At 57.0% G+C, this 27833-nt stretch overlaps 9 protein-coding genes across 9 annotated transcripts; 5 read left to right on the plus strand and 4 right to left on the minus strand.

Annotated features, from left to right (window-relative positions):
* Window positions 1–518: 518 nt before the first annotated feature.
* Window positions 519–3473, plus strand: LTHEOB_12095 (Sec23/Sec24 family protein; the record flags this gene model as incomplete). The annotated part of the gene is made up of 1 exon (XM_035508924.1): window positions 519–3473. The coding sequence occupies one exon, from the start codon at window positions 519–521 to the stop codon at window positions 3471–3473; it is 2955 nt and encodes a 984-aa protein (XP_035365356.1).
* Window positions 3474–4835: 1362 nt separating this feature from the next.
* LTHEOB_12096 (60s ribosomal protein l18) lies at window positions 4836–5711 on the minus strand (the record flags this gene model as incomplete). The annotated part of the gene is made up of 4 exons (XM_035508925.1): window positions 4836–4913; window positions 4988–5370; window positions 5493–5597; window positions 5708–5711. The coding sequence occupies 4 exons, from the start codon at window positions 5709–5711 to the stop codon at window positions 4836–4838; spliced, it is 570 nt and encodes a 189-aa protein (XP_035365357.1).
* A 765-nt stretch (window positions 5712–6476) lies between these two features.
* Window positions 6477–7703, minus strand: LTHEOB_12097 (Mitochondrial carrier protein; the record flags this gene model as incomplete). The annotated part of the gene is made up of 5 exons (XM_035508926.1): window positions 6477–6705; window positions 6756–6892; window positions 6944–7219; window positions 7273–7602; window positions 7671–7703. The coding sequence occupies 5 exons, from the start codon at window positions 7701–7703 to the stop codon at window positions 6477–6479; spliced, it is 1005 nt and encodes a 334-aa protein (XP_035365358.1).
* A 1715-nt stretch (window positions 7704–9418) lies between these two features.
* On the plus strand, window positions 9419–11131 carry LTHEOB_12098 (phosphoribosylaminoimidazole carboxylase; the record flags this gene model as incomplete). Its single annotated transcript, XM_035508927.1, has 1 exon — window positions 9419–11131. One exon carries the CDS (start codon window positions 9419–9421, stop codon window positions 11129–11131), a length of 1713 nt encoding a protein of 570 aa, XP_035365359.1.
* Window positions 11132–15944: 4813 nt separating this feature from the next.
* Window positions 15945–16226, plus strand: LTHEOB_12099 (uncharacterized protein; the record flags this gene model as incomplete). Its single annotated transcript, XM_035508928.1, has 1 exon — window positions 15945–16226. The coding sequence occupies one exon, from the start codon at window positions 15945–15947 to the stop codon at window positions 16224–16226; it is 282 nt and encodes a 93-aa protein (XP_035365360.1).
* A 617-nt stretch (window positions 16227–16843) lies between these two features.
* LTHEOB_12100 (Pentatricopeptide repeat-containing protein chloroplastic q9ls25) lies at window positions 16844–19145 on the minus strand (the record flags this gene model as incomplete). Its single annotated transcript, XM_035508931.1, has 2 exons — window positions 16844–18657; window positions 18950–19145. 2 exons carry the CDS (start codon window positions 19143–19145, stop codon window positions 16844–16846), a joined length of 2010 nt encoding a protein of 669 aa, XP_035365361.1.
* A 383-nt stretch (window positions 19146–19528) lies between these two features.
* Window positions 19529–20186, plus strand: LTHEOB_12101 (Coatomer zeta subunit; the record flags this gene model as incomplete). The annotated part of the gene is made up of 2 exons (XM_035508932.1): window positions 19529–19887; window positions 19946–20186. 2 exons carry the CDS (start codon window positions 19529–19531, stop codon window positions 20184–20186), a joined length of 600 nt encoding a protein of 199 aa, XP_035365362.1.
* A 469-nt stretch (window positions 20187–20655) lies between these two features.
* Window positions 20656–24193, plus strand: LTHEOB_12102 (Ribosome quality control complex subunit 2; the record flags this gene model as incomplete). The annotated part of the gene is made up of 4 exons (XM_035508933.1): window positions 20656–20688; window positions 20741–20809; window positions 20868–22465; window positions 22525–24193. 4 exons carry the CDS (start codon window positions 20656–20658, stop codon window positions 24191–24193), a joined length of 3369 nt encoding a protein of 1122 aa, XP_035365363.1.
* A 1242-nt stretch (window positions 24194–25435) lies between these two features.
* On the minus strand, window positions 25436–26789 carry LTHEOB_12103 (Pectate lyase; the record flags this gene model as incomplete). Its single annotated transcript, XM_035508934.1, has 4 exons — window positions 25436–26151; window positions 26210–26298; window positions 26347–26439; window positions 26488–26789. 4 exons carry the CDS (start codon window positions 26787–26789, stop codon window positions 25436–25438), a joined length of 1200 nt encoding a protein of 399 aa, XP_035365364.1.
* Between the last annotated feature and the right edge of the window lie 1044 nt (window positions 26790–27833).

Raw genomic sequence — 27833 nt, forward strand, 5'->3', positions numbered from 1 at the left:
TTAGGAAAGCGTAGAGGTGTTCCGTTCTTGGGAATGTTCGTCTCTAATCTTAGACGCAGGGATGCTGGAACACCCTCTCCTCGGGGCTCCTGGTTTAGGACTGCAAAATGAATATCATGAAGCCGACCGACCAAACGCCGCTGTAGAATTGGCCCGCAACGAGCTCGCGCGGAGCGATGAGACGAGTGTCAGTGAAATAGTGGTGTGGGACGTTCGGGAGTGGAGCAGGGGCTCTGAGTCTAGCGTGGCCGCAGCTCCCTTTCGCGGCGCGCTAAAGCGCGCATGCCCGTGATCCTCGCCATGCACTGGACAGCTAAGCCATAAACTTGCCCGCAACCACGCTCCCACCCCCGCCCAACTGGCCATTTCCTGCGCCGACAAGACTATGCTCTTTCTCCTCACGCTCGCTTGATCCCCGCAAGCCTCCGCCTGCTTTGCCGCCTCGTCGCCCGCGCATAGAGAGACCCCATTGCCCTCCGGACCAACCCTAGCCCGCCGAATCTATCGTCGCGCCAGCCATGGCCGACTTCAACATGTATCACGCCCTCGGGGCGCACTCGCCCGGCGCGAACGGCCAGCAGCCGTCCCCCCAGCAGAACCAGAATCAATACCGCCCGCCCGTCGCTCCGAGCCCCAGCGGCTACCAGCAATCTGGCTCGTCGTACGCCAATGCCCCTCCGAACCAGTACGGCACACCGCAACAACCCCACGCCGGCACCCCTCAGCAAGAGCAGGGCTACTTTCCCGCGCAGCCTTCGCCCGGCCAGGCGGACATGTCGGGATTGACGCAGCAGATGGGCGGCATGGGACTCGGTGTGGACGCTCAAGGCCAGGCGCAAGCACACAGGCCTCACAAGAAGAAGGACAGGCACGCCTACCACCAGCTTGACGCTGCTGGGAGCTCGCAGGCCTACAGCGGGATCCCTCAAGGAGGCGCGACCACCCCGTCGCAGTTCCTCAACCAGCCCATAACCCCCGCCATGAACCAGTTCCCCGCCGCTGCCAGCAACTTTGTCCCCGGGAGCCCCGCCACGCCCATGCAGCATGCCGCTCGCGGCGGCACCTTCAATGGCTCCGTTGCGTCCTCTGCTCAGGGCAAGGTGGATCCCGAACAGATCCCCAGTGTCCCCCGGGCTCGCGACGTCCCAGCGCAGTTCTACCAAGAGAACGTGTATCCGACCATGGAGCAGCATCTGCCTCCGCCGGCCGCCATTCCTTTCGTCGCCTTCGATCAGGGCAATTCGGCGCCGCGATTCGCCAGGCTCACCTTGAACAGTATACCCCAGTCTGCGGATGCGCTCGCCTCGACCGCTCTTCCCCTCGGCCTCGTGCTACAACCGCTCGCGGCGCCGCAAGAAGGAGAACAGGCCGTCCCGGTGCTGGACTTTGGAGAGTCGGGGCCGCCCAGGTGCAGGAGATGCCGGGCGTACATCAATCCCTTCATGACCTTCAGGTCCGGAGGCAACAAGTTCGTCTGCAACATGTGCACCTTCCCCAACGACGTGGCGCCCGAGTACTTTGCCCCGACAGATCCCTCCGGCATTCGCGTCGACCGTCTGCAGAGGCCGGAGCTTACGTTGGGAACCGTGGACTTCATGGTCCCGAAGGAATACTGGTCGAAGGAGCCCGTGGGCCTCCGCTGGCTGTTCCTGGTCGATGTCAGCGCCGAGGCCGTGAACAAGGGCTTCCTCGACGGCTTCTGCGAGGGAATCATGAGCGCGCTCTACGGGAGCGAAGGCGAGGGCGGAGAGCAGAACGGAGCGGGCTCGAAGAAACTGCCAAAGGGCGCCAAGGTGGGAATCGTGACTTACGACAAGGAGATCCACTTCTACAATCTGAGCCCGAGCCTGGACAAGGCGCAGATGATGGTCATGCCGGACATCGAGGACCCCTTCGTCCCGCTCAGCGAGGGCCTCTTCGTCGATCCGGAAGAGTCCAAGTCCGTCATCACCGCGTTGTTGACGCAACTGCCCACCATGTTCTCGCAGATCAAGAACCCGGAGCCTGCTCTGCTCTCGACTCTTCACTCCGCCTTGGACGCATTGCAGGCGACCGGCGGCAAGATTGTCTGCTCGCTCGCAACCCTGCCCACATGGGGCCCCGGTCGCCTGTTCCTCCGCGACGACGGCAAGGGCCACGGGACGGACGCAGAGAAGAAGCTGCTTACCACCGAGCATCCCGGTTACAAAAAGATCGGGGCGAAGCTTTGCGAGGCTGGCATCGGTATCGACTTCTTCCTGGCCGCGCCTAGCGGCGGGTATCTCGACGTCGCTACGATAGGCCACGTCGCAGAAGTCACCGGAGGCGAGACCTTTTACTACCCCAACTTCCACAGCCCTCGGGATACTCTCAAGCTCTCTCAGGAGATCAGACATACCGTCACTCGCGAAACCGGATACCAAGCTCTCATGAAGGTCCGCTGCTCGAACGGTCTGCAAGTCTCCGCCTACCACGGCAACTTTTACCACCACACGTTCGGTGCCGACCTCGAGTTCGGCGTCATCGACGCGGACAAGTCGATCGGTGTCATGTTCAGCTACGATGGCAAGCTGGATCCCAAGCTTGACGCCCACTTCCAGAGCGCGCTGCTGTACACGACCGCGAGTGGCGAGAGGAGAGTGAGGTGCTGCAATCTCGTTGCTAGCGTCAACGACAATCCCGTCGAGACGATGAAGTGCGTCGACCAGGATGCCGTCGTCAACATCATCGCCAAGGAAGCCGCGTCGCGCATGGCGGAGCGCTCTCTCAAGGACATCAGGAATGCCATTACGGAGAAGACGGTTGACATTCTGGCCGCCTACCGTAAGAACTTCTCGCACGGCCACCCCCCAGGCCAGCTCGTCCTGCCCGAGCATCTCAAGGAATTCAGCATGTACATGCTGGGCCTGATCAAGTCTCGCGCTTTCAAGGGCGGCAAGGAGCCGACGGATCGCCGCGTGTACGACGCACGCATGCTCAAGTCCATGGGCCCTACCGAGCTCTCTCTCTACCTCTATCCCCGCATCTACTCTCTACACAACCTCGAACCCACCGAAGGCTTTGCCAACGAGAGCGGGCGGCTGCTCATGCCGTCGGGTGTGCGCGCCACCTACTCCAAGATTGAAGAGGGCGGTGCCTACCTCGTGGACAACGGGCAACAAGTCATCCTCTGGCTTCACGCTGCCGTGTCGCCGAACCTGCTCGAGGATCTGTTCGGGCCTGGTGTCAACGACCTGCGGGCTCTCAACCCCTTCCTGAACAACTTCCCCGTCCTCGAAACCCACCTCAACGCCCAAGTTCGCAACATCATGCAGTACCTCGAGCAGGTTCGCGGCAGCAAGGCCGTCACTCTCCAACTTGCAAGACAAGGACTCGATGGTGCAGAGTACGAGTTCGCCAGGCTGCTGTACGAGGACCGGAACGGAGAGGCACAGAGTTATGTTGATTGGCTGGTCCACGTGCACCGTAATATTCAGCTCGAGGTAAGTTTATGACATTCACATTCCCTTGAAACCCCTCCCTCCTCCTCCCTCCTCCTCCCTCCGTACCTTCATATTATACCACTTTCTCATTTTCCTCTTCCTTCAAAACATAAAGCTCGACCCGCACTCGCATCGCACTTCATTCTAGACGAACAAAACCTTTCCCTATTATACCACGCCTGCGCGGGCTGTCTTTTTGAAACTTTTAATAACGGGCTTGCGCGCGGCTCAAACAGCTCTCCGGCCACCGGACCAAGGAAGCAGATCCAACCGACTCGGCTTCGATGGCGTCGACTTTTACTGGCTTGCGGACGCCTTACTGGGGTTGATTTTGAGGGAGGGACTCGCTGTGAAAAGGCGAAGCGAATGGTTCGAATGCAGTTTCTCATTTTCTAGTTAGGACACACCAGTGAAAGGATAAGGTTGGATGTGTTTCTTACGACCATGAGGTCCGCACATGTCGTTGTCTGTTGGGTCGTCGACGTGGAAGAGCTTGTCAGAGCCGTTCTGTTCAGGTAAGCAAACCAACGAATATAAAAAAGAGGACAAAAGCGAGGTGTAGTCTTGTTGTTTTGCAGCGCCGAGATAATCTGTGCATGGGCAGCGGGGGTTTTTGTCTTGCTTCTCTTCCCTTTCTTTTCATTTTCGTAAGTGTCAGTAATTAGGTCAATTCCCAGGTGACGTCCAGTCAGTGTGTGGGGGTTAGAACGGGTAGGCATTCAAATGTTGTATTGATCTTGTTCTACTATTTGAGAGGGCGATGTTGACAGACGTTGTTTCACATAAATCCATATGGAATGCTGAAATGAGACGGTGATGGTTTTTGCGAGGGGATGATATAGGCGTGTGGAAAAACGAAAGGGAGTTATGCCACTGATGCTGGCTTCTGAGCAATGAGGGGCACTGATGGAATTATGCATTAGCGCTGGCATTAGTTAGAGCAGAAATCGCCCGTGGCAGTCGTGGGTCCCTGTACGCAAAGACAACGTGGTAAAGCATAGCGAAATCGTGAAATTGTCTTCCCTGGGGTATAAACTTTTGGCTCGATCTCCTTCCTGATTTCTTTGGGAGAGGTGGCGAAAACGGCATGGACTTAACATTTTTTGTATTCCCTTAGCCAGATGCAAATAACCGTAAAGGAAGCAGGCAGTAGTATCGTTTGGATTTCGCCAGCCAGCATAAAAGGAGCCCAGTAACCATGCACCACGCAGGATGATCGCCATAATTTTTCGGAGCCCCCGATACGACGAGAGAAAGGGAAGGCCTTTCCTCCTTCCATAACCTCCCGCCGTTGTTGTTTCCCCACTTCTACTACTGCTACCAAGGCCCGAAGGGGACCCCAACAGCAATAGCGACCATGACACCGACCACCGCTTACACCTTGAAACCCCTGGACCTCCTGCGGCCACGGGCACGCTCGAACTTCCTGCCCTTGGACTCGACGTAAGGCTTCTGTAGTACGAGTCAGCGGCCGGTCGATTCGAAAGAAAATCTCTGGGGTAGAGTCCCCAGCCTGTGCTGCCTACCTTGTGCGAGTGGGGACCGAAGCCGAAGTGCTTGACGGCCTCACGGGCGTTCTTGGGGCCGCGGAGGAGGAGGGTGTTGGCGCCGGTGGGGGCGCGGAGAGCGAGCTCGTCGAGGGTCAGGCACTCGCCGCCAGCCTTGGTGATCCTGGCACGGGCGGTGGCGGTGAAGCGCAGAGCAGCGACGGAGAGCTTGGGGACCTCAAGCAGGCGGTTGTCATCGGTGACGGTGCCAACGATGACGATGGTCTTGCCCTCGTGCGACTTGCCGGAGTTCTTGTTGGCGGCGGTCGCGACGATGCGGGAGATGGACATCGGGGGGCGGTTGATGCGCGACATGAAGAGGCGGCGGAGGACGACCTTGTTGAAGTCCGCATCCGTGCGGCCTGCGTGAAAATTCATGTTAGGAGCGTTGTTCCAGTCCCGGCTGCCTTTCTCTCTCGGTGCGGTTGTTTCGCTCGCTCGAAAACCGGCCTGTCACCTCTCGACCCCGGGGGAAATCACGTACGGGCAAGGAAGCGGTACAGCTTCACCAAGAGCTTGACGTAGACATTGTCGCTCTTGGGAGCCTTGCGGTGGGTGTTCCGCACGTGGTGCTTGTCCAAATCGATACCTGTACAGCGAACGGTGTCAGCCAGGTCGCTCTCGCTCGTGCCGGTGTCGAATATCGTGCCGTAGCAGCGTGCGGGTGCTCTTCCGCGGTGCGAAGAGGGCTTCACGTACCCATTGTGGCGGCGGCGGTTGTCGGTTGTCGAGGTGGTCGTCCGTCGTCGTTGGTGTCGCAGTCGCGGTTTTCCTGTACTTCGATTTTCAGGTTGGAGCGCACGGAGCGTGTGGCCTCGCTTGGGGTCTTGGCACGCCTCACGCCTCTCCAACGGGCAACCGCGACGCCGCGGACCACCCGACCCTCGCGTTCCTCATCGCAGCGTCGCCACGGATTGCAAGGCACGTGGTGCCATCGCCACCAAGGACTGCTTGGGCCACACGTCTGCGGCGACTGTTTCGACCCGGCGAGACGAATTTCTCTCGCCTACGTCACGCCTGCCGCTCCGGAAACCACACGTTCGACGATGCCAGGTTGCTGCCAGCGAGCGCTTTGGGGATCTGTATTTCGAGCGTAATTCGGGACGTGCCATGTTCATCGCTCGGCTTCACCCGCAAAGATTGGTGTCCACGACCGCACGTCGTCGGTGGGAAAACATTCTTTATTTTTGGTTGCGATCTATCCGCTGTACCTTATTCGGCCCGCTGTATTCCAGTAACGCCCGCTTCCGTGTCCCATTGATGCAGACAGTCCTACCTCCCCTGCCTAATGCTGATAACCATTGCTCCTGTACACTCCTCTCCACCGGCTGTATGTTTCCTCTGTAGCGGCTAAGTGCCGTCTCATGGTCTTCCTCCCAGAGCGCCTAGTAAGTGGTAAATTGTTGTGACAATAAATGGTGCAAAGAAGGATCCAAATGTGGCTCACCCAACCCCGTCAAGGATGCGTTCATACTTCCACCGGCCTACAAGAGATCAGGAAATCTCTCGTCAGCTCGAAGCTGAGCCAACTGCTCGCCATGCTTGGCGCGACCTTGAGAAGGTTCGGCGCGATTCCCTTGTACAGTCCTCTGAAACCTTCCTGCCTGATTATGGTCGTCAAGGCATCCCAGATCGACTTATACTGGTAGCCCATTCCGCTCATGGTGTTGATCTGGAATCGGCGGCGTAGGACGTCGCTGTGACGCATCAGCACTAGCCACGCTGTTCGAGGATGCGGCAAACTCACAATGGATACGTGAACGTCTGTGCGACGGCACCGGAGACGGCACCGGCACCGAGCTTCCCAAAGACGCCTGGATTCTGGTCTCCCTCCGGCGTGAAGATGTTGCGCATCGTCTCGTAAACCATAAAGTTCAAACCGACCTATGCGCCTGTTAGCGTACGGGTCACGCTCCTCGGCCGATTCCCGCTCACGTAAGGTGCGACTCCGGCAACCGTAGGTATTATACCGCGGTACAGGGCAAAGAATCCTCCCTCGTTCTTGTACATGGAGATCATGAGGCCCCACATCCCCGGAAGCTCTTTCTTCGCCTTGCTCGAGAGGCCCTCGAAGGATGCGGTTTGGATGGAAAGGCGGGTGCGGACAATGTCCAGAGGGTACGTGAACGTGACGGAAGTAATGCCCGCGAAGCCGCCGCAGATGAGGCGTTGGTAGGGGTTCAAAGGGACTCCGGGTGCGTCTTCGAAGAACTGCTCGACGCGTCAGCGATGCTCACCCTCCCTCCCGGATTTGCCAGCCTCACCCGTTTGTAGAAATTGAAGGCGCCGAACTGTATGGCCGAGTAAGGCACGATGCGGATGCAATTGGTGCCATTGCCGGCCATGAAGCCTCGCCAGCCCTCTTCCCGCCACATCTTGGCCAAAGCCTTGCCTATCGACATCTTGTACTCGTTGCGTCCGTGGCTCTGGACCTGGAATAGGATTTTCAATCGCTCAAGCGGCGACACGACGGTCCTGGAGACGGCTCCGGCGACGCCTCCGGCGATGAACGAGGCGGCGACCGGCTGTGAGAAGAACTCGCGCGCGCGCACCATGCGCGACGGAGGGGTGGGTGAGGACATGATCGCCGGGGTCTGCGGTGGAGGGGCGGTGCGGTCAGCGGGGGCGCGAGGGCGGGCGGCGCGACTCAGCTCAGACTCACCTTGCTGGATTCTGTCGCCGAGAGGCTCGACATTTGGGGCGGCGATTCCACACGGCGCGCTGCGCGGGCGAAGAGCTCGCGGACGGCAGGCAAGCTGGGCGATGCCTACCGGTGCAGGACTCGAGGCTCGAGAGCGGGAGGAACAGCGATCATCAATCGAGGATGCGCGGTGCGGCGCGTCCGGGAAGCGGGAAGCGAAGGAGAAGGAGAGGGGAGCGACACAGGAGGATCAACGAGTGCGGAGGCCATGCAAAGACAGTTCCTGGCTGCCGTGGGGGAGCTCGCGCCCTGACGTTTGGATCGCGGCGCTGCGTGGGCCTTGTCGGCCCTGTGGAGATTAGATGGAGGCGGTTGTTTTCGGCCTAGTCTGGGCGAGGGCTTCGTTTTCTAGATCTCCGTTCGTTTGCGGGACGAGCCTTTTGGTTTTTGTTCAACGCCCGGGCGATGATCCACAGCATCGCAATTGCTCGCCGCGCGCCCCTGCCCCGTTAAATACGCGCATGCCCGCATTCCTGACGGCAGCTTCTTCAGCGCGGCCCCGGGTCATGTCTCGACTCCTGTTGCGACTCGGCCGCGTCGCGCCAATCACCGGCCGGCCCTTGCACCGCCTTGCGCAGGCGCCTCCTGTCGCATGCTCCCGGTCAAGCAAGGTCACGTTGTAGTGGCTCTCGCCCGCCCGCCGCTCTACAATCAGCTGGCGCTGTCGCGTGCGCCACTAACCTCTCACCGTCCTGCTGTCTCCATTCCGTTGCTGGGTGATGTACACGACCACGTCACGCTTAGTCTGGGGCTGCTGAGCCGCCGTTAGTCATCGATCTTGATTATAGGCGAAAAGTGCGGGATCACTGCCTTTCGGGCCAACACCGTACGTCATTCGCCGAGATACCCCGCCACGAGCGCCAGGCAGAAGTACCGCAAAGACTCGGCGGGCGGCTGTCGGCACTAAAAGATGCAGACTCGTTAATAGGCCTCGTCTATTATCGTTACCTCAGCCTCTGCAAAGGGAGAAGCCGGGAGAGGCACATTGCCTCGGCGTCCGTCCCGGGAACTTACGGCAGCGGGGAAGATTTGGCAACCACTAATGCCAAGCGCGATGATAAGGAACGCTACCTCTGATCAATTGGAACCGTGTTCTCGTAGGCTTGGCGCCGAGAGGGGTGATGGCGGCAGTGGGCAAACAGCGGCGGTGCTGTAGCTCAAAGTGCATCCATTCCTGTGCAGGTGGGCGAAGGGTGCACATGCATGGCATTTGCTCGGGGCGCTTGCGCAAGAGTCGCGCAGATTGCATCAGTGTCCCACAAGGAACCATGGTGTTGAGTTTGGCGAGTCGGCGTGAAAGCCAAATGCGGGCGGGCTGACTCGCGCCGATCTCGCAGTGACGGCGCCGAAATCTGGGGCGCCTGCCAAAAAATCTCGAGCCCGACGACAGCCCCTCCATCTCGCCCGCTTCTCCCTACTACTCTGCCCCGCAATCTCCGCTGTGAAACGTAAGTCCACCGCTTAAACTTTCCGATGATTTACCATTGCCATTGTCTGGTTTTCACACGACCATCTTCTTCTGTGGTTGCTTTGAACATGATTATGACACACTCTTGGAATGCAGCACAATAAACTCATATGGTCGTGTGAGCAAGTGCTGATTCCACCATCTATCTCACGTGCTTTTGAATCATACTACCCTTTGTCCCGGCTTGCACTGCATTTTCTCTGGCAATCTCGATGAGACTAACCGAGACTTCAGCCTCAACATGACGAAGACGGTCGGTGTCCTGGGCGGCGGCCAGCTGGGCCGGATGATGGTCGAGCCGGCCAACAGGATGAAGATTCCAATCAACATTCTGGATGCACCAGGCGCGCCGGCAAAGCAGATCAGCGCGCACGACAGTCATGTCGACGGCTCGTTCAAGGACCCAGAGTCGATCAAGAAGCTGGCCAAGGCGTGCGACGTCGTCACCTTCGAAATCGAGCACATCAACACCTCTACGCTCGAGGAGATTGAAGGCACCGTCGAAGTCGAACCTCACTGGAGTACCGTCAGGACCATCCAAGACAAATACGCCCAGAAGCTCCACCTCAGCTCGCACGGCGTCGATGTCGCCGAGTCGAGAAGCATCGACGACGCAACAGAGGAGAAGCTCCAGGCCGTCGGCGTCTCGTTTGGCTACCCTTTCATGCTAAAGTCCAAGACCGAGGCGTACGATGGCAAAGGCAACTTTCCCGTAAAGTCGGAAGCGGACGTTTCCGAGGCCTTGAAGCAGCTCGGAAACAGGCCCCTTTACGCAGAGAGGTGGGCCGAGTTCAAAATGGAGCTTGCGGTCATGGCCGTGAAGACCAAGGATGGCACCATCGCTTATCCCACGACCGAGACCATCCACGAGAACAGCATCTGCAAGCTGACCTACACGCCCGCCCGTGGCGTCTCGAGAGAGATCAGGCAAAAGGCAGAGGCTTTGGCCAGGAAAGCCGTAGCGACTTTCAAGGGCAAGGGCATCTTCGGCGTCGAAATGTTCCTCCTCCAGGATGACACCTTGCTCGTGAACGAGATCGCCCCTCGTCCTCACAACAGCGGCCACTACACCATCGAAGGCTGCTCTATTTCCCAGTTCGAAGCCCACCTGCGAGCCATCACCGAGGAGCCCCTGTCGCAGGACGATATCCACCTCATGCAGCCGGCTGCGATCATGCTCAACGTGCTTGGAGGCAAGACGCCCGACTCTCACATCAAAATCTACGACCTGGCCAAGAAGTCGCCTCGCATCCGCATTCACGACTACGGCAAGGCAGAGGCCCGTCCGGGCCGCAAGATGGGCCACTTGACCGTGACTGCCCGCACCATGGAGGAGGCCGAGGCTCTCATCCAGCCGTTGATCGATGCTGTGGACAAGCAGTCTGGCAAGCTTCCCGAGGACGCCGCAGCGACCCCAGCGCCTGCGCGCAAGCCCCTGGTTGCCGTCATCATGGGCTCCGACTCTGACATGCCGGTGCTGAAGGCCGGTTTCGACATCCTCGCCAAGTTCGACATTCCCTTCGAGACCCGCATCACGTCAGCTCACCGAACGCCCGAGTGGATGGTCGAGTTTGTCAAGAGCGCAGAGGGGCGGGGCTTCAAGACCATCATCGCAGCAGCGGGCGGCGCAGCTCATCTGCCCGGCATGGCCGCTGCTCTCACCGTGCTCCCTGTAATCGGCATCCCCGTCAAGGCCAGCGTGCTCGATGGCGTCGACAGCCTGTACAGCATCGTCCAAATGCCGCGCGGCGAGCCCGTCGCCACTGTCGGCATCAACAACTCCACCAATGCGGCGCTGTTGGCGGCGAGGATCCTGAGCGTTGAGGACCCGAGCATTGGCGAGAAGCTACACAACTACTTTGAAGCCAGCAAGAAGGAGGTCATGGAGAAAGACGCCAAGTTACTTGAGCTTGGCCCGCAGGCGTACCTGGCGCAGATGCCGGCCAAGAAGTAAAGCTCGGAAGCGGAGTACATTATGACATCAAAATTTCTTTTCTTTTAACTACGGATACGAAAATACAACTAGACGACGCAGGGTAAGAAACGATACTTGAGAAAAATTTACATGTGACATTGCCTTCATTACATGGGGTTGCAGTTCTTCAGATAAGAGAGTATTGCGCAGCGGCGAGAACCGCACCGCAAATCTAGGCCAGTCTATGGAGCCGCAAGGATTCATCTACAACGTTCTGGGAGTTGAAGAGGACCTCCGCGGGGATGCAGGTAAACGTAAGCTGTCACCCACATACGAAGTATAGACTTGGCGAGATCCCCCAAGCCACAATTTACTGCACCCCTCTGATAAGCACCCGCACCTCCATCAGCACTTTATCCCTGTTCCTCTCCTGATTGTTCCACCGCTCTCGTTCTCGACCCCATCGCTCTTTGGGTGATTAGTGGTGGCAGTATTTTGCAGCCCCCCAAAAAAGAGCATCCTGCGGCTAGCATTTACGAGACCGGGAAACGCGTCGTGAGTGCACGTATCGCGGGTACTACCGGTAATACTTCTCGGATATATACGTAGCGGAGTATATTCCAGACCCTGCCACCGTTCGCACGAATTGTACATACATTCCCGTTGATGCCCGCATAGGGACACATCCACACGCACGTACATACGCACGCATGCAATGCAAGGCGACCAGCCGGGGCATTTCGCCCGCGCTCCCCAAGTGCAGAGACTGAAATTGTTGAGTACGTGTATGTGTCACAAACGTGTGATGGTTGATAAACCCAAAAGTCGAAGAGATAGGAGAAACCAAAGCAGCAAGGAACGGCGGTTTGCAGCGTGGGAACCGCCGCCGCACTACAGCAATGCATGCCAATCTGCCGCCGTACGGAGATGGGATTTCAGTAGGGATCAGCCGGGTCCACCCGTCTCCCCAGCACAGCAGATGTGCTGACACGAGCTGATCGGCATCAACGTCGACGGTTCGCAGAACGAGCACATTGACAAGATGGCCCTTCCCAGTCTGCGCACCGTTCCTGTCGCCCGGACCGGGCCGCGCGTATTCGGTTATTATATGGAGCGCCTCGTCATCAGCCGGGATTTCTTCTTTCCTGCGGACGAGGGAGGCCGTGGGAGGGCGGGGGTTGCCGCAGGGGTCGTTGCGTGCTGGATGCATGCACCTACATATGTATGTGGAAGCAGTGCTGGCTTATCGGCATCCGTTTTGTGGCCAATGGCAGGCGGGGTGGCTGTTGATGGCAGGAAGAAAACGCGGAGCAGGAAGCAGAGGCACTGGACGATGCTTGTACAGACTACAGCGGTTCCGGCGTCCCGCGTTGGAAGAAAAGGCAATTGAGAAATGGAATGGCTGGGTGGGGTGTGAGGCCGATATTATCGAAGCACCAAGGCATGGTTGGGTGTTTTGAGTTGATGTTAGAGCGAGGAAAAGGAAGATGCATTCTCCGGCAAGCCGTTGAGTCCTTTCGTTGCAGATTGAAACTTGTAATACCTGCACTGCGCTCGCTTCATCTGTATTCAGAGGGGTATTGCAGCTGAAGGCTAGCGCGAAGATTAACAGAATCCTCGAATCTAGGGCAACTATTCCTCGCGCTTTTTTTAAGCAGCCAAAAAAAAGTGAAAAGAAAATATGAAGAGTTGAATATCGTCGGGACGTGTACGTAGACTTTTTAATTCGACAATTTCGTCTAGATGGTAGCTTCAGCTACCCATGACATGAGTGAAAAACAAAATAACGCTAGCTTTCGGATGTAATACCCTTCTGTGCACAACGGCGGCGTAGTGCCGGCAACGCAGGTATGCTCATGCGCGACAATGGTTGCATCGAGGAAATGTATAAGAAGAAGTAAAACAGGAAAGATGGTCAAGTTTGAAACACGGTGCGGTTGAAGGAATGGACGGAGCGCATGCGGCAGTGAGAAAAAAGAAAAGAGAGCGGAGCGATGTTTCAGATACCCTGCATAGCATGGCGGCTCGAGACGCGTGCTGGACAGGAATCTGGCGTGCGTCATGGATAGATAGGATGACATACGAGCGGTCAATGGTCTGGGGCTGCGAAAAAGCACGATAATAGCATGGTGTGCGCGCCGGATAGAAACATGAGAAGGTTTTAGTAGCATCCGTCGGCCCCGTACGCGCGCATGCAGGGGAAAAGAAAAGTGGCTGCCCGTTCTTGTACCACCATCGACTATCGGTTCCCGAGGAGACCGGGGAGAAGCGGCAGAACGTTCTATTCAAGATATGAATAGGAAAAAAAAAGGGAAAATAGGAAAAAAGAAAAAAAAAGACGAGCAAGATGTCGGGAAAGTACCTGTCGTTGTTTCCCCCGGTTTTCACTGGGAGAAAAAATGTGAGCGATCTGGCGCAGATGCAGGTTGAGATCGCGCATATCCCTTTCTGCCGCGCGTACCACAGTAAAGATGTAAGCAGATCCCGCAGAGAGGACATGCGCAAAATCGAGATGAGTAGAGGCCCACTCATGATACAACAACTTTACGATCAAGCACCGTTCTCGATAAGGTGCTATGCAGAAGAAAAAAAAATACCCGAAGCTGGGCGGCCAGTCAGCTTCAAGTTTCATCATTTACGAAATGGAGATTGACAAATAAGCAAACCTGCCTGTTTTTCTTCTCCTGAAGCATCGTTGTTTCTTGTCAATACGGCCAATATCCCTACCTTTTACGACACGGGTGGGCGGATTGCTGCAGATCCGAGGATGAATGGGAGGATTTTGGACGGAGGAATGCCAACTGACGTCGTCGTAGCGATACATACCTTCCCGCCGGCCCAGAAATCCATGCGGCCCGAATCTGGCGCGAGACGAGTCGATGAGGTTGCCCATGAAAGCGACGGTTAAAAGGCGAGGGCGGGGGTCGCTATCTCGATTCGTTCTGGCACCCACACGGCCCGGGTTGCATGCCGGCCTTGCAGGCATTGGACGCCGCCCCACTGCGATCTGCAGACCCGTTTGGCCCGCTGCAAGAGCGCCACTGGGATGCAGCGGTCCTTGATACTAGCTGGCGGATGCTGTGTGAGTGAGACATGCATGCTGCGCGCATACGAAGTTGTGGGCGGCATCGCAGCGCGGCCGTGTAGCCTGGTAAATCTTTAATGAAGAAGGACGACATGCAGGCGCCTATACCCGCTGCTCCCGCCCCTCCGTGGCATGAGATCGGCGCAGAGCATCCCGAGAAGAGAGAAAAGACAAAAGCAAATCAACGCTGCAGGGGGAGAGCAGCTTTTTCGCACCGCGTGTCATCGCACGGCATGCCGACGCCCGGAAAGAGCCACGGCAGGCGCAGAGCGAAGCAAGGCCGTTGCTGTCGAGCGGAGCAAGCATAACGCATGAAGGCCGGCTCCGCATTCTTCTTGCCTCAAGGTAAAGACGATCTCACCGCTCCTCTTCTCCTCCCGGATTCTCTGCGGCGGGATCGAGAATCATCGTACTTTTACTGCCATTACTCGTATCCGCTCACCACCATCGCCTGGTCCACCCAATAGAGTTTTTAGGTTATCGGAAGGTCCCACTGCTGTAGGCGCCGATACCCAGAGACGATCGCAGCTAGCGGAAGCTGTTGTGCGCGGGTGCACCGTTGTTGAAGCGCGTCAGCCTCCGCCGATAGCCGCGAACGGGCAAATAGGGGGGCGTCGTCTCTACCGGTCTGGTGGAGAGCAGGTTGCACGGAATATGGGGAAGCTGGGGTTCGTGAATAGGCGACGTGCGAAGGGGCCGGGATGTGCATGACTTTGCATTCAGCGGTCTGGCGGTCTGATTTCCGCTGCGCTGGCAGGCGAGGCTGTCTCCAGATGGCCTCGTAGTAGTCGGACACGTGAAATGAGGCGGCGCCGGGAGCAGAACAAGCCACCCATCTCATCACCCGCGTCGCTTGGCCCAATTTCAATGGATCCGGGGAAGGCGGCGTGCGGACGCAAAAGGATGGATAGGCTTTGCGTGGTACGAAGCCGGGCTGACGACAGTTTGGTCTCGGACACGACGGAATCTCTCAGCCCGTGGCTGGGCGCCCTCATTTGCCAGGTGAACAAACGCCGTCACAGTCAGGCAGCCGGCAGGGACAGGGCGGTCGCGTATCCGATTGTTTTGGGGGCGTTCTGGAAGACAAGTGGAAGACGGAAGCGAGCTAGCGAGGACTAGAGCGTGGGGGAGAGCTTGCAGCCCTGTTGTCCCTGGCACTTTCTCCCACAGAGTGCAGCGGACTTGCCTTTTCCGTCCGCCTCGCATCGAGTCAGGATGGCGGTGTACAAATACCCAACCAAGTCGCCCGCCGCTCGTACATTTGTAAGAATGCTGCTCGCGTGTATAAATATAATCCGTAGCACGCTAAGACTGCCCCAAGGCGCGCTGAAATTATTTAGAGACGCCCGCTCAAGCCACCTCCACATACTACGTGTTCAGCCTTGTTACCCCTTACTTGCTTCTCCGCCTCGAGCCGTGACTAGGTATATCAATCACCACGCCCGCCCGCAGCAGTCCAGACATTCCGCGCGCCGACCAGCCTCCGGATCCGGCCCACTCCCCACCCCAGGAAGCCCCGTCGTCCAACACACCGGGTTCCAGCTTGTAAGCTTATTGTTGCGCGACCGGCAGGAAATGTTGAACTAACAAAAATTTCAGTCGTTCCAGCTGTGCAACGCGAGCCGCAGCCCATAAATACTGCCCCACACGATCCGCCCCAGGTTTCTCTCGTTGGGCTCCACACCAACACCACCGCAATCGTCAAAACCAACATTGACCGATACCATCTTTGGGACCCCCCCCAACCAACCAAACATCACCAACAAAATGTCTCTCCTCTCCCAGCCCCGTCCGGTCCACCCGCGCGAGCGCCTCTCCCTCTTCACCCACAGCACCCTCGGCCACGACGTGTCGGCCGCCCTCAAGGCCTCGTCGCCGCTCGACATCACCCGCACCAAGGCCGTCCAGGAGACGCTCGAGGCCCCGCCGCCCTCGCCCGTCGACTTCGGCCGCAACGGCTTCCACCAGCCCTCGCAGCAATCCGCCGAGGACATGTGGGCCGCCGCGAGAAGGCGGCTCGACGAGGAGGCCGGCGTCGTCGCTGCATGAATCTTGTTGCTTGTCCAACGTGTTGTGCGTTGACGTTGTACAGCGCGTCTTTTTCTGATACGTCTTCTCTCCGTCTGTGCGTCAGGAACTTAGGGTTAAAGCGGGGAAAATATCTGGAGTCTTTTGGAATTTTTGGTGCATTCTCACGGATTGTTACTCTTCAGAGGCGGATTCAAGGTTTGGGGGTCTTTTGGTGTTTTGATAGTCCTACGAGCCCGGCGTGTGAGGAATGGGAATGGGGCAAAAGATCTGATGGATACGCTATTCACCTTTTTGTTTTCAAACTCGCATCTTAGACCGCTGAAGGAAGAGACACGCATTGTGAACTGCTGTTGTGCTCCAGTGACATTGAGGGGAAATCCTCTTGCAACAGTCGCACCAGCTTGCCCCTCCGCAAGGCAGATCAATTACGCTGGCGGCTTCGCCATCGTACGGAGGCATTGCGTCTTCCGTTTCTATCTTTGTCCGTTGCTCATTTTGCCGTCGACGAGCACGCAACGCGGTTCATCACAATTTCGAATATCGAGGATTCTAGAAGAGCGGCGATCGAGTCCCATTTTCCCTCGTGAAATCTTCCCAAGAGCCCTCCGAGCACCAATTAGCATGTCTATTTTGCATCAGGGGTCCAATGCAAAGCGTGGCTGATCCTGCAGCGCCCTTAGCCGGTGTATCTCCCGTCTCACACGCCCGATCTCATCAGACGCATGGGCGGCATCGTCCTCGGCGGCAATTCCGCTTCGGTCCCTTCGGAATCCATGCGGTGAGAGCTTTAAGTGCAAAAATCTTCGAATGGACGGTTCCAGTCCAGTCGAATCTCCGCTTTCTTCCATAGCCTCTTCCATCCTTCGCTGCCGCTCCGCCTCGTGAGCTTCGGCATCGAGGAGGAGCTCGTTGATGGATTTCCAGTTGGCGTATCGCAAAGAATCCAACGGGTAGCCGAAAGCACTCTTCTTCGCTGGTCGGAGGGGCTGGTTCGTCGCAGGAAGACGGGGGTCTGTCGTGAGCTCATCGTAGACCGTGCGCAACGCCGTTTCCGACCCTATTGCTGGCCTGGCGACCAACGACATTGCAGGAGCATGCTCGTAGAAGTTGAGCAGCTTGTCAGACTTCATGAGCGCAGCGGTCGACTTGACCTGAGATTTGATTTCCGGTATCGCAGCGTTGACGAGAGCATTGTCCGCTTCTGTGAACTCCACTCCACGGAACTCCTGTGTGCGACGCGAACGCTTCGAGGTTTCCCCTGTTTGCTCCTCGGTCACTTCGCATTCAATCGAGTGCCTAATGTCGTCCGTCATTGTGTGGCTGAGCGAAATGGTCTGCTCCCGCAAGAAGCGGACATGGCCAGCGCTGACGCTCGCGCGCGCCAGAGCTTTCCAGTCAACCACGTCCAGCTGCGTCCCGGATGCCTCGGCGGCTTCCACGAGGCGTTTCCAGCTCAGTTCGAGCAGCTCGAGATGCTTGATCTGCCCGGCGGCAAGAACCATGGCTCTGTGTGCGACTTCATTTGGTTCTATACCCGCGCTGGTCATGTCCTGGATCGTTCGGCCGAGGAGCTCAGGCAGCCGCGCCTTGCCTGCAAGGCCCGCCATGCTAGCAACTGTCGATGAGGTGAGCGGAACACCAGCTTGCGATATGGTCAGCACGGTTTCGCGTGCAGTGTTACCAACGAGCCGATTGACTGCTTCACTGGCTGGGTTTCCCTGCGGAGCTTTTGGAAGCAGGTCTTCGAATCCCTTCACGAGCACACTGACGTGGTGACACGTAACAGAACCGCCGACACCGGCGTAAACGTGTATAGCGTTCAGCATACCCTTGATGGCCAAGATTCTGTCCTCCATGGAGGCACGAGGCTGGATTCCGACCAACTTTTTCAGAAGGGCGGTCAAAATTTCTGGCCTCAGGGAGACACCAGACCGGCAGGCCATGGCGAAGACGGTGTACGACTCGGCGAGCGGCCTCTTGTATACGAACATCTCGAAAAAGCGCTCAGGAACCTGGGTCGGGAACAGGCGCAGCGCAGTATCGAACCCGAGGTATGCATTCCGCCAATCACCTCGTTCTATCCTTGCGGATGTGATGCCTTGAAGTAACGAAGTGGGAAGTCCTTTGATCTCGACGGGCTGGCCACGGTCTGGCACCATTGCTTCCGGCGAGAGATGGTACTGGGCGAAATTTCCCGGGAAGCGACGGAGAGCTTCGGCGTACACAGCCTCCAGTTCAGCCAGGTCGGCTTTTCCCTGCGTCGTCAGGAGCTCAATTGCAGCTCCGTAGACAGCAGCGTCCACGAAGTCGTTGCTCTTTTGCTTGAGCCATTCCCAAAATTTGATGGCCCGGTCAAAGTGTCCGGCTTCTTTGAGAAAGGACAGCAGGTGCAAATTCGCAGCATGGTGCGGGGGAACTGCACCGGTCCGGAGATCTTCGATGACACGGTCTGTGAATTCGAACAAAACAGGCATGGCTTCCGATCTCCTGGTCTTTTCCAGCTTGCGAAAATAATTATGGATCAGTTTGGCGACGTGGAGGATGTCATTGTGTGTGAGGAGAGCGCTCTCAAGCATGTTTGGGTAGAGGCGAATGACGTCTTCGAGGTTTCTGTTGGTGCATTGTTGACGAAAGTACAAGAGTAGCTGTCTAGCAATCAGCCTTTATTAATCGTCCAAGCGGGCGCTGTGCGCATACTTCTCTCGACTGCTCGTCCAAGACCGGAGGTGGACCGAATCTACCTTGGTCAGCCTTCGCCTTCCTGAGGAAAGACGACTGCGTCTGCGGGCGGCGGGATCGAGAACGGGCGGCATCATGCTTTGCTGCAACGGAGCCCGGACTGAAGTGTGGAAGGCGGAGCACCGCGCAGGCTCGGCGCGGAACGAGGAACGGTGCGGAAGGGCAGATTGCAGCAGCTATGCGGCGCGAACTCGACATGGTGAGCGCGAGCAATGCAGAATGGGTTGGTGGACGATCGGACGGAAGTTTTTAGAGACGCGCCTGCCGGAGACGCGCACGATGCGGCGGAAAAGTCGTGGCCGCAACGCTCCCGCGCTGTGCGCTCGGAGCTCTCGAATACTATTTTTTGCATCTCCCAAGCTCTCAAATCAGTCCGCTGCACACGGGTGGTGGACTTTTGTGTCTGTGGTGCTGCGGACCCTTGCCGGCGAAGGCGGTGAGGCTTCAAAAAGGCCACCGAGCTCAGGCGCGTTGCCGCGACGTAGCAAGGGGAATCACCGTCGCAACTCCGGCCGCGCTGCTCAACTCGCAACCACTTTCGCGCCGCATAAGAACCCGCACTCGCGGCCACATTGCCCACCATGGCCCTTTCGCTCTTCTCCGTCAACGCAATCCTGATCCTTTCCACGGACGACTCGTCGCGCATCCTCGCCAAGTACTACAATGCTCCGCACCCGCCGGTTGGCACGCCCGCCAATGCTACGAGCTATCCTGGCGCGAACCCCTACCCGAACCTGAAGGACCAGAAGGCCTTCGAGAAAGGCCTTCTCGAGAAGACGGCCAAGCAGACCAGTGATGTCATCCTCTACGACAACCGCGTCGTCGTGTTCAAGATGGAGTCGGACGTCATGCTGTACGTCGTTGGCGGTGCCGAAGAGAACGAAATCCTGCTCTACAACGTCATCCTCGCCCTCCGCGACTCCCTGAACATCCTGCTCAAGTAAGCTGCGCTCCAGACCATCCCAATTGGCCCCGACACGGTACTAACCAGATTGTAGGAATTCCACCGACAAGCGCACCATCATCGAGAACTACGACCTCGTTTCGCTCGCAATAGACGAGATCGTCGACGATGGCATCATCCTCGAGACCGACCCGGTCATCGTCGCATCGCGTGTCAGCAGGCCGCCCCAGCAGGACTTCAACCCCAAGAACATCGACCTGTCGGAACAGGGTCTGCTGAACGCATGGGAGTTTGGCAAGCGGACGCTGGGCGAGCGCTTGAGGCAAGGTCTCTGAGCTACATTGGCATGTTTTGGCGTTGTGATGTTGGGCCTACCCGTGGCATAAGCCCAGTCACGGCATCGGGACGTTGGGGCGAATCAAAGGGCTGCCGTGAGACTGGCCGCAGCGCTTTTTGTTGATCCTGCCTTCCGTCAAGAGGATTCGGAGGTAGTGGCTGGGGGTTGGCTGCCAGACAGGCTAGAGCTTGCAGAGGGCGCGCGGGCTGAACAAAGTTTACGAATGCTGAAGAGCGTAATTTTCTTTTTGGGCTTAGATACAATAAATCATCGACACGAGGCGCCTCTGCAGGGGACGCCGCTCTACCATTTACGGAGACCGGGTGATTGACTGCCGCCGCAAGCTCAGCCCTACGGCCAGCCCCGCGATCGGCTGCTTCTTGGCGCGCGCGTCTCTGGCAATGACGCACATTGAAAACGTCCGTCACCCACCTTCGCCGAACACCACCGCACACCGTCCGTCCACGATGAAGCAGCGTTATTCGTCTTTGGACGTTAAGGTACGGCTCTGGAGGCCTCATTGCTCGCACCGCCCCGGCTGACAGCTCTCAGGTCATCGCGCACGAGCTCTCGAGCAGCCTCTGCTCGTTGCGCGTAGCTAACATCTACGACCTGTCCACCGTACGTTGCCCGCGCGTCAGCCGAATTGGCGGAAGCGAGTACTGAACCTCGAGTCCAGCGCATCTTCCTCTTCAAGTTCCAAAAGCCGAACCATCGAGAGCAGCTCCTCGTCGACTCGGGTTTCCGATGCCACCTCACGAGCTTCGCGCGCGCAACTGCCGCCGCACCCTCGCCCTTCGTGGTGAGGCTACGCAAGTTTCTCAAGACTCGGCGTGTCACATCCATCAAGCAAATAGGCACCGACCGTATAATCGAGTTCCAATTCTCCGACGGCCTGTACCGCGTCTATCTCGAGTTCTACGCCGGCGGCAACGTCATCCTCACGGACAGCGAACTCAACATCCTTTCGCTTCTGCGCACCGTGGACGAAGGCGCCGAGCATGAGAGGGTCAAAATGGGAAGCAAGTACAACCTGACGGAGAGGCAGAATTACGACGGCGTGCCCGAGTTGACCAGGGAGCGCGTGCGAGAAGGCTTGCAGAAGGCGGTCGAAAGGCAACAAGAATTGCCGGACAAGCGAGCGAAAAAGAAGGGCAAGGATGCGTTGCGAAAGGCGTTGGCGGTATCCATCACAGAACTACCGCCGATGCTGGTGGACCACGCCTTCCACAGCACCGGCTTCGACACCTCCGTCAAGCCGGAGCAGGTCCTGGAGGACAGCTCGTTGCTAGACGGGTTGATGGCGGCGCTCGCCGAGGCCAAAAGAGTCGACGCTGAAATCACGAGCGCCGAAATCGCAAAGGGGTATATAGTCGCCAAGAAGACCGGCCAGCCAGCCGACAAGGAGTCGACAGAAGGTGCAGAAGAGAAGGCGCCCGCGGAAAAACTCCTCTACGAAGACTTCCACCCCTTCAAGCCGAAACAGTTCGAGGCTGACGAGTCCCTAACCTTCCTCGAGTTCGAGGGCTTCAACAAGACGGTCGATGAATTCTTCTCCTCAATCGAAGGCCAAAAGTTGGAGTCTCGCCTCCAGGAACGGGAGGAAAATGCCAAGCGGAAGCTCGAACAGGCCAAACAGGAGCACCTGAAGCGTCTCGGGGGACTACAGAGAGCCCAGGAGCTCAACATCCGCAAAGCAGAAGCCATCCAAGCAAACGTCGACCGAGTTCAAGAAGGAACCATGGCGGTCAACGGGCTCATCGAAAAGGGCATGGACTGGGTCGAGATCGAACGTCTGATAGAGCGGGAACGGAAGCACGGCAACCCCGTCGCTGAGATGATCAAATCGCTCAACCTTCGCGAGAATACCGTCACTTTACTCCTCGCCGAGCCAGGTCTCGAAGATGACGACGAAGATTTCGAGGGTAGCGAGACCGAGAGCGAGTCTTCAGATGACGAAGAGGAGGAGGGGCAGCAGCAGCGCAAGAAGCCGGCCGCGAAGCCCGAGGATAAACGGCTTCCCATCGATATCGACTTGAGTCTTACTCCGTGGGCCAACGCGAAAACGTATTTTGATCAGAAGAAATCGGCAGCGGCGAAGGAGGAAAGGACCTTGGAAGCCTCACAAAGGGCTTTGAAGAGCACACAAAAGAAGATCGAGGCCGACTTGAAGAAGGGCTTGAAGCAGGAGAAGGAGCTGCTCAGGCCAGTAAGGAAACAGTTTTGGTTCGAGAAGTTCATGTACTTCATATCATCTGACGGATACCTGGTTCTTGGGTAAGCTCATCCCGACGAAGCGCTGCGGACGAACATCCTGCTGACCACGCAATCAACAGAGGCAAGGATGCCCAACAGAACGAGATACTGTACAGGCGTTATTTGAAAAAGGGTGATGTTTACGTTCATGCCGACCTCAACGGAGCGGCGAGCGTCATCATCAAGAACAACCCTTCTACTCCCGACGACCCGATCCCCCCGTCGACTCTGTCACAGGCCGGCAACCTCTGCGTTTCGACCTCCTCGGCGTGGGACTCGAAGGCAGTAATGTCAGCATGGTGGGTCAACGCGGATCAAGTTTCCAAAACCACCCCGACGGGCGAATACCTTCAAGCCGGTGGCTTCATCATCAACGGCAAGAAGAACTTTTTACCGCCTGCTCAACTGCTCCTCGGATTCGCAGTCCTCTTTCAGATCACCGAGGAAAGCAAGAAAAACCACAACAAGCACAGGCTGACCGAAGGAAACGTTCCCCCTAAGCCTGCCGCACCGCAACCCAGCCTGGAATGGGAGGAGAAGCCCGAGGAGACGGCAGGACAGGATGAGGATGAGGATAGCGACGAAGACTTTCCAGACGCAAAGCTAGGATCTGCCTCGGACGAGAGCGACGACGAGCAGCAAAACCGCGACAACCCGTTGCAGTCGGGCGGTGCTAATGCAGCGGATGGAGGAAATGACCCCGAATCGGAAGAGGAAGCCGAACAGGAGGAATCCCCGAGCCCAGCGCAGGAGGAAGAATCCAAGAATGTAGCTGAAACGGTTCAGCCGAGGGAGGAGACCGAACGCCAAGGCGAATCGGAGAGCAAGCAAGAAAAGCAGGGCAAAACGACTGGAAAGCGTCATCTCTCTGCGCGTGAGCGCAGACTGCTTCGCAAGGGCATCAATCCCTCGGAGCTCACCACGCCCGCTGCCGGTTCTACCAACGGCAGCGATGATGAAGGCGACACCGTCTCGATAGCCCCTACCGAAGCCACCACTCAGATTTCCAGTCAAAAGCAAAAGCAAGCTCCTCTTCCCAGAGGAAAGCGTGCCAAGGCGAAGAAGGCTGCGCAGAAGTATGCCGAACAAGACGAAGAGGAGCGCGAACTCGCCCTTCGCCTCCTCGGCGCGAAGCCTGCTGGCACAGAATCCGGCGAGCCGGAGACGCCCAAGGTCAGCAAGGAAGAAGAGTTACAGGCTCAGAAGCAACGCCGTCGGGAACAGCACCAACGCGCCCAAGAGAAGGGCAAGGCGGACGAGGAGCGCCGGCGCGCGGCGCTCGAGGGCGCGCTCGGCGAGGACAACGATCCGGCGGTCGAGGAGGAGGCGAAACAGCTCTTCGAGCAGATCGGCATCGACGCCTTCACCGGCCGGCCGCTTCCCGGAGACGAGCTCGTCGCCGCCATGCCCGTGTGCGCGCCGTGGTCGTCGCTCGCGACGTACAAGTACAAGGTCAAGCTGCAGCCCGGCGCTCAAAAGAAGGGCAAGGCGGTCAAGGAGATCTTGGGGAGGTGGGACGCTGCCTTCAAGGAGCCGAGGGCGTTTGACAAGGAGAGCAAGGACGTGGAGAGGATTTGGCCGAAGGAGGCGGAGCTGGTGAAGGCGTGGAAGGAAACGGAGGTTTACGGCGTGGTACCCGTGGGGAAGGTGAGGGTAATGCTGAGCGGTGGAGGAGGAGGCGGTGGTGGTGGGGATAAGGGCAAGGGGAAGAAGAGCGCGAGGGGTGGAAGGGGTTCGAAGAGGAAGTGAATACTGTAGATAGATGGGAGGTATGGGCTCGCGGACTTTGAGGGGCTTAGTACCCTGTAGACGTTGCTGTGGAAGTTAAAGATATGGCCAAGCGTGGTCGCAAACCTCGCTTTGGAAAATTTTGATTTTTAGAAGTTGACCGCAAGTCATGAGGAGGATCAATCCCGACTGTATTTGTAAATTCAAGTCACCTGCAGAGTAAGACAGCGCCGATACGGTTAACGAAGGAGGTGCCTCATCTAACAGTATTCCGTTTCATTAGAGTCCGACTCATCGCATTCAAAATGACCAACCATTACTACGAGCTAGATACTACTCTAATCCCAATCTATAGCTTTCAAATAACTATTAATTAGATATTGGTCAATATAGAAGCAAATATTTCACACATATGAATCTTGAATCCTTGATCTGTATAGTTGAAAATATTGGATCTGGTCCTCGAGTGGTGGTTGGACATTTTAACTGCTACATGACTTGGATATGTCTACTGCTCTTGACAACGTAAAACGTCCGCGTACTCTTCTGAAGCTGAGTATAAACAGGCTTTACCCCAGTCGGTAGTGGAGCAGAATCGATTGTGAGTACAGCTACTGACCTTATGCGACGTCTTACTGACACTTACGCCATGCACATGCCAATGCGGTTGCGGAATCCGTTGCTGTGTAGGCAACGAACACGGTGAAAATTCCAATTTTTCTCAGATCCTGGATATTCGTCAATACTGATGGATGGCCAGGTCACCGAGTCCTTTAAGCCCAGCCACGGCATTGAATGTTTAGACTAAGAAAGTACGGGTACAGATAGTATTTTTAACAAAGCGATAGAGTAAACCCATGGTTAATCGGTTAATCGATTCAAACCAGTAAGTTACAGTCCCCTCTCGCAGCCGATGGCTAACGTGGATTTGTTTTTTGCTCATTTCATGGGTCGTTGAAGCTATCGTCCGGACAAGAATGTCGAATTTAAAATTCCACATACACGTCCGGACAATAGCTTCAACTACCCACATTTGTTAATTTTTCTAAGGCAGAGCTGGAGCAAAGTTGCACTATGTTCTAGAGCCCTGCTATTCTTCGCGCTAGCCATCGGAAAAGAGTAGAAACCACGATGTAGCACGGCCTGGAACTTATTTCATATACAAGCATAGATTTCTTATTTACAAATGCCATTCGTTCAAGGTCTTCAAGACGGAAATATTCACAGAGAAGAAAGCGAGTAAGACGACAGACGGACCCTCATTCAAACATCCTCCCGCGTCGTAGCCCCAATGGCATTACCAGACGTCGGCAGCAAGAAGTCGCTCGCCTTGACCCTGCCGGTTGAGTCTCTCGCGCCCTTCAGCGTCGACGCATCCACGCTCTTGAAGGTGCTGTTCGACCAAGTGCCGCCAATGTTCCACGAGTTGCCGCTCGCCTTGGCGTCGCTGTTCACGGTGGCCTGGCCCGCGCTGCCGGCGTTCAACGCAGCGATGTTCTTGGACAGGGTGCTCGGGGAGCTCCTGAAGACGAAGCCGGTATCGCCGTTGTTCCAGGCGGTGTTGCGCTCGATGGTCATGGCGCCGGGGTTGCCGTTGTCGATGAAGCCCTTCTTCATGTTGGCGAAGGCGATGCTGTTGCGGACAATGTGGCCGGCGGGCACAATGGTGCTCTCGTCGCCGCTGCCGCCGAGCTTGAAGCCGTTGCCGTCGCCCTGGAAGTCGTCGAAGCCCCACCGGTCGTAGCCGTTGCCCCACGAGTACACCTCCTCGATCGTCACCGGCGACTCAAACAGCCACAGGTCCAGTCCGTCGTCGACGTTGTCCCACAGGCGCGCATTGCGCAGCACATTGCCCTCGCCCGAGCCTTCCTTGCACGCGAAACCGTCGGCCGACTCGCCGTTCTTGCGCGGGTCGCGGTTGCGGTAGGAGTCGAGATAGATGACGGTGTTGTTCGAGGCGGCACCTTGCAGTTGGAAGCCTATGGTGAATTAGGGGTAAGTTCTCAGTCTTGGGTTGCTCTTAGAAGAGGATCGTACCGGTCTCGTAGTTGTCATGAGTCGAGAGTTTCTCGTAGTAGTTGTGGGACGAATCACGGGAGTAGACTCCGTAAGGGCCGTTGATCAGCCTAGCCAAATGTGAGTACAACGCCTATGAGATTGGTGCGCAGCCATACTCCAAGTTGTAGAACTTCCAGTAGTTGCCCTTCTCGATGTGAAGGATGCCTCTCTCCTTGTTGGGAAGAGACTCGTCGAGTCCGTACGGAGTGCTGAGAGAAAATTAGTATTTGATTTTCCTACAAGGGCTTCCAACATACCCTGGCAACCCTTCACCGTCCAGAATCACCTTCTCCTCCTGGTACGACCGAAGAGTGATGGGGGAGGTGACAGTGCCGCTCTTGGTGATCTGAATGTTGGAGGTCGGCGAGTAAGTGCCGGCACGGAGGTGGATGGTGTCTCCAGCCTTCGCGGCGTTGACGGCCGACTGGATGGAACCGTAAGGTGCGGTGATGGAGCCAGTGCCGGTACCAGTAGGAGAGACGTAAATATCGGCAGCTTGGGCGCCACCGAGCAGGACTGCCAGGAGGGCAGCGGTGCTGATATAAGACTTGGCAGGCATGGTTCCGGCGTCACTTGTATCTGAAGACTGTTGTATGAGCTTCTCTTCTGTCAAGTAACACTGAAGCTTCTGGAGAGATGCTGGAATTTATATTCTCTCGGCCACCGAGCACGCGAAATTCAAGGGAACCCTTTCATTGCTCTCGCTTCCCCTGCCGCCCCTACGAAACCATTTGGAATGTTCTGCGATTCGTCTGGTGGAGACATTACCCTCGAGTTCCCTTTTCTCTCGCATGAAGAAACTCCTGCCCCGTTTCTTGCTCCTTGCAGTAAGTGTAGCGGGGATGTTGTTTGACTTGGCGTCTTGGCGGGCTGCGGTTGGGCGTGTTCCCCGATCCACTTCCACCAATTGCAACGGCTTTATCGTGCTGATCTTGTCCCTGATGGTCTGACGGCAATTAGGACAACCGTGCCGACGGAAGTACTCTGGTCACGACGATGCTGGACGTTGTGTGCTCACGCTCGTGGATAGCGCAAACGATGCGCACGTCCGGCGGTGATGGCGAGATTCTCGGCCGTTCGAGGCTGGGAGTTGGCTGACGGAATTTTGGTCTTCAACATTTGCTTCTGAAACGAATCGGGCTCTGTTAGGATATAACAGCAACTTGTGAGTCTTCTCGTCATCGAAGTAGATTTAAGGCCGGTCCCACGGAGCTGGATAGCTCCGAATGTGAGGCCAACAACCCTGTTACGTACCCGAAGCTTGACCGTGCGTAGCAATCCAAGAACGTCACGGCGACCCACATCAATAACACTGTGTAAGCGATAGGGTGAGACATGATGCTTGCAGACCCTCAAAGCGCACATGCCGGGGTTCGAGAACACTGTGACGGCACGTCGATGAGGGACGACACGAGCGAATGTCTGCTGGCTCTATTCATGGAAATCGGAAGGATTGCACCAGTGCAGAGAATATTGCCGACGGCGTCAGAAATCCCAGTTGCGAGTGAATTTCCCGCCTTACCTTAAAAACGAAAATTGATTCGCTCTTATGCATGACAGTCTTGTCGCACTACTCTGTGAGCCGACATCGTACCTGGAGGAT

This window comes from Lasiodiplodia theobromae (genome assembly GCF_012971845.1).
Source record: "Lasiodiplodia theobromae strain AM2As chromosome Unknown scaffold_57, whole genome shotgun sequence".
NCBI classification, from domain to species: Eukaryota; Fungi; Ascomycota; class Dothideomycetes; order Botryosphaeriales; family Botryosphaeriaceae; genus Lasiodiplodia; species Lasiodiplodia theobromae.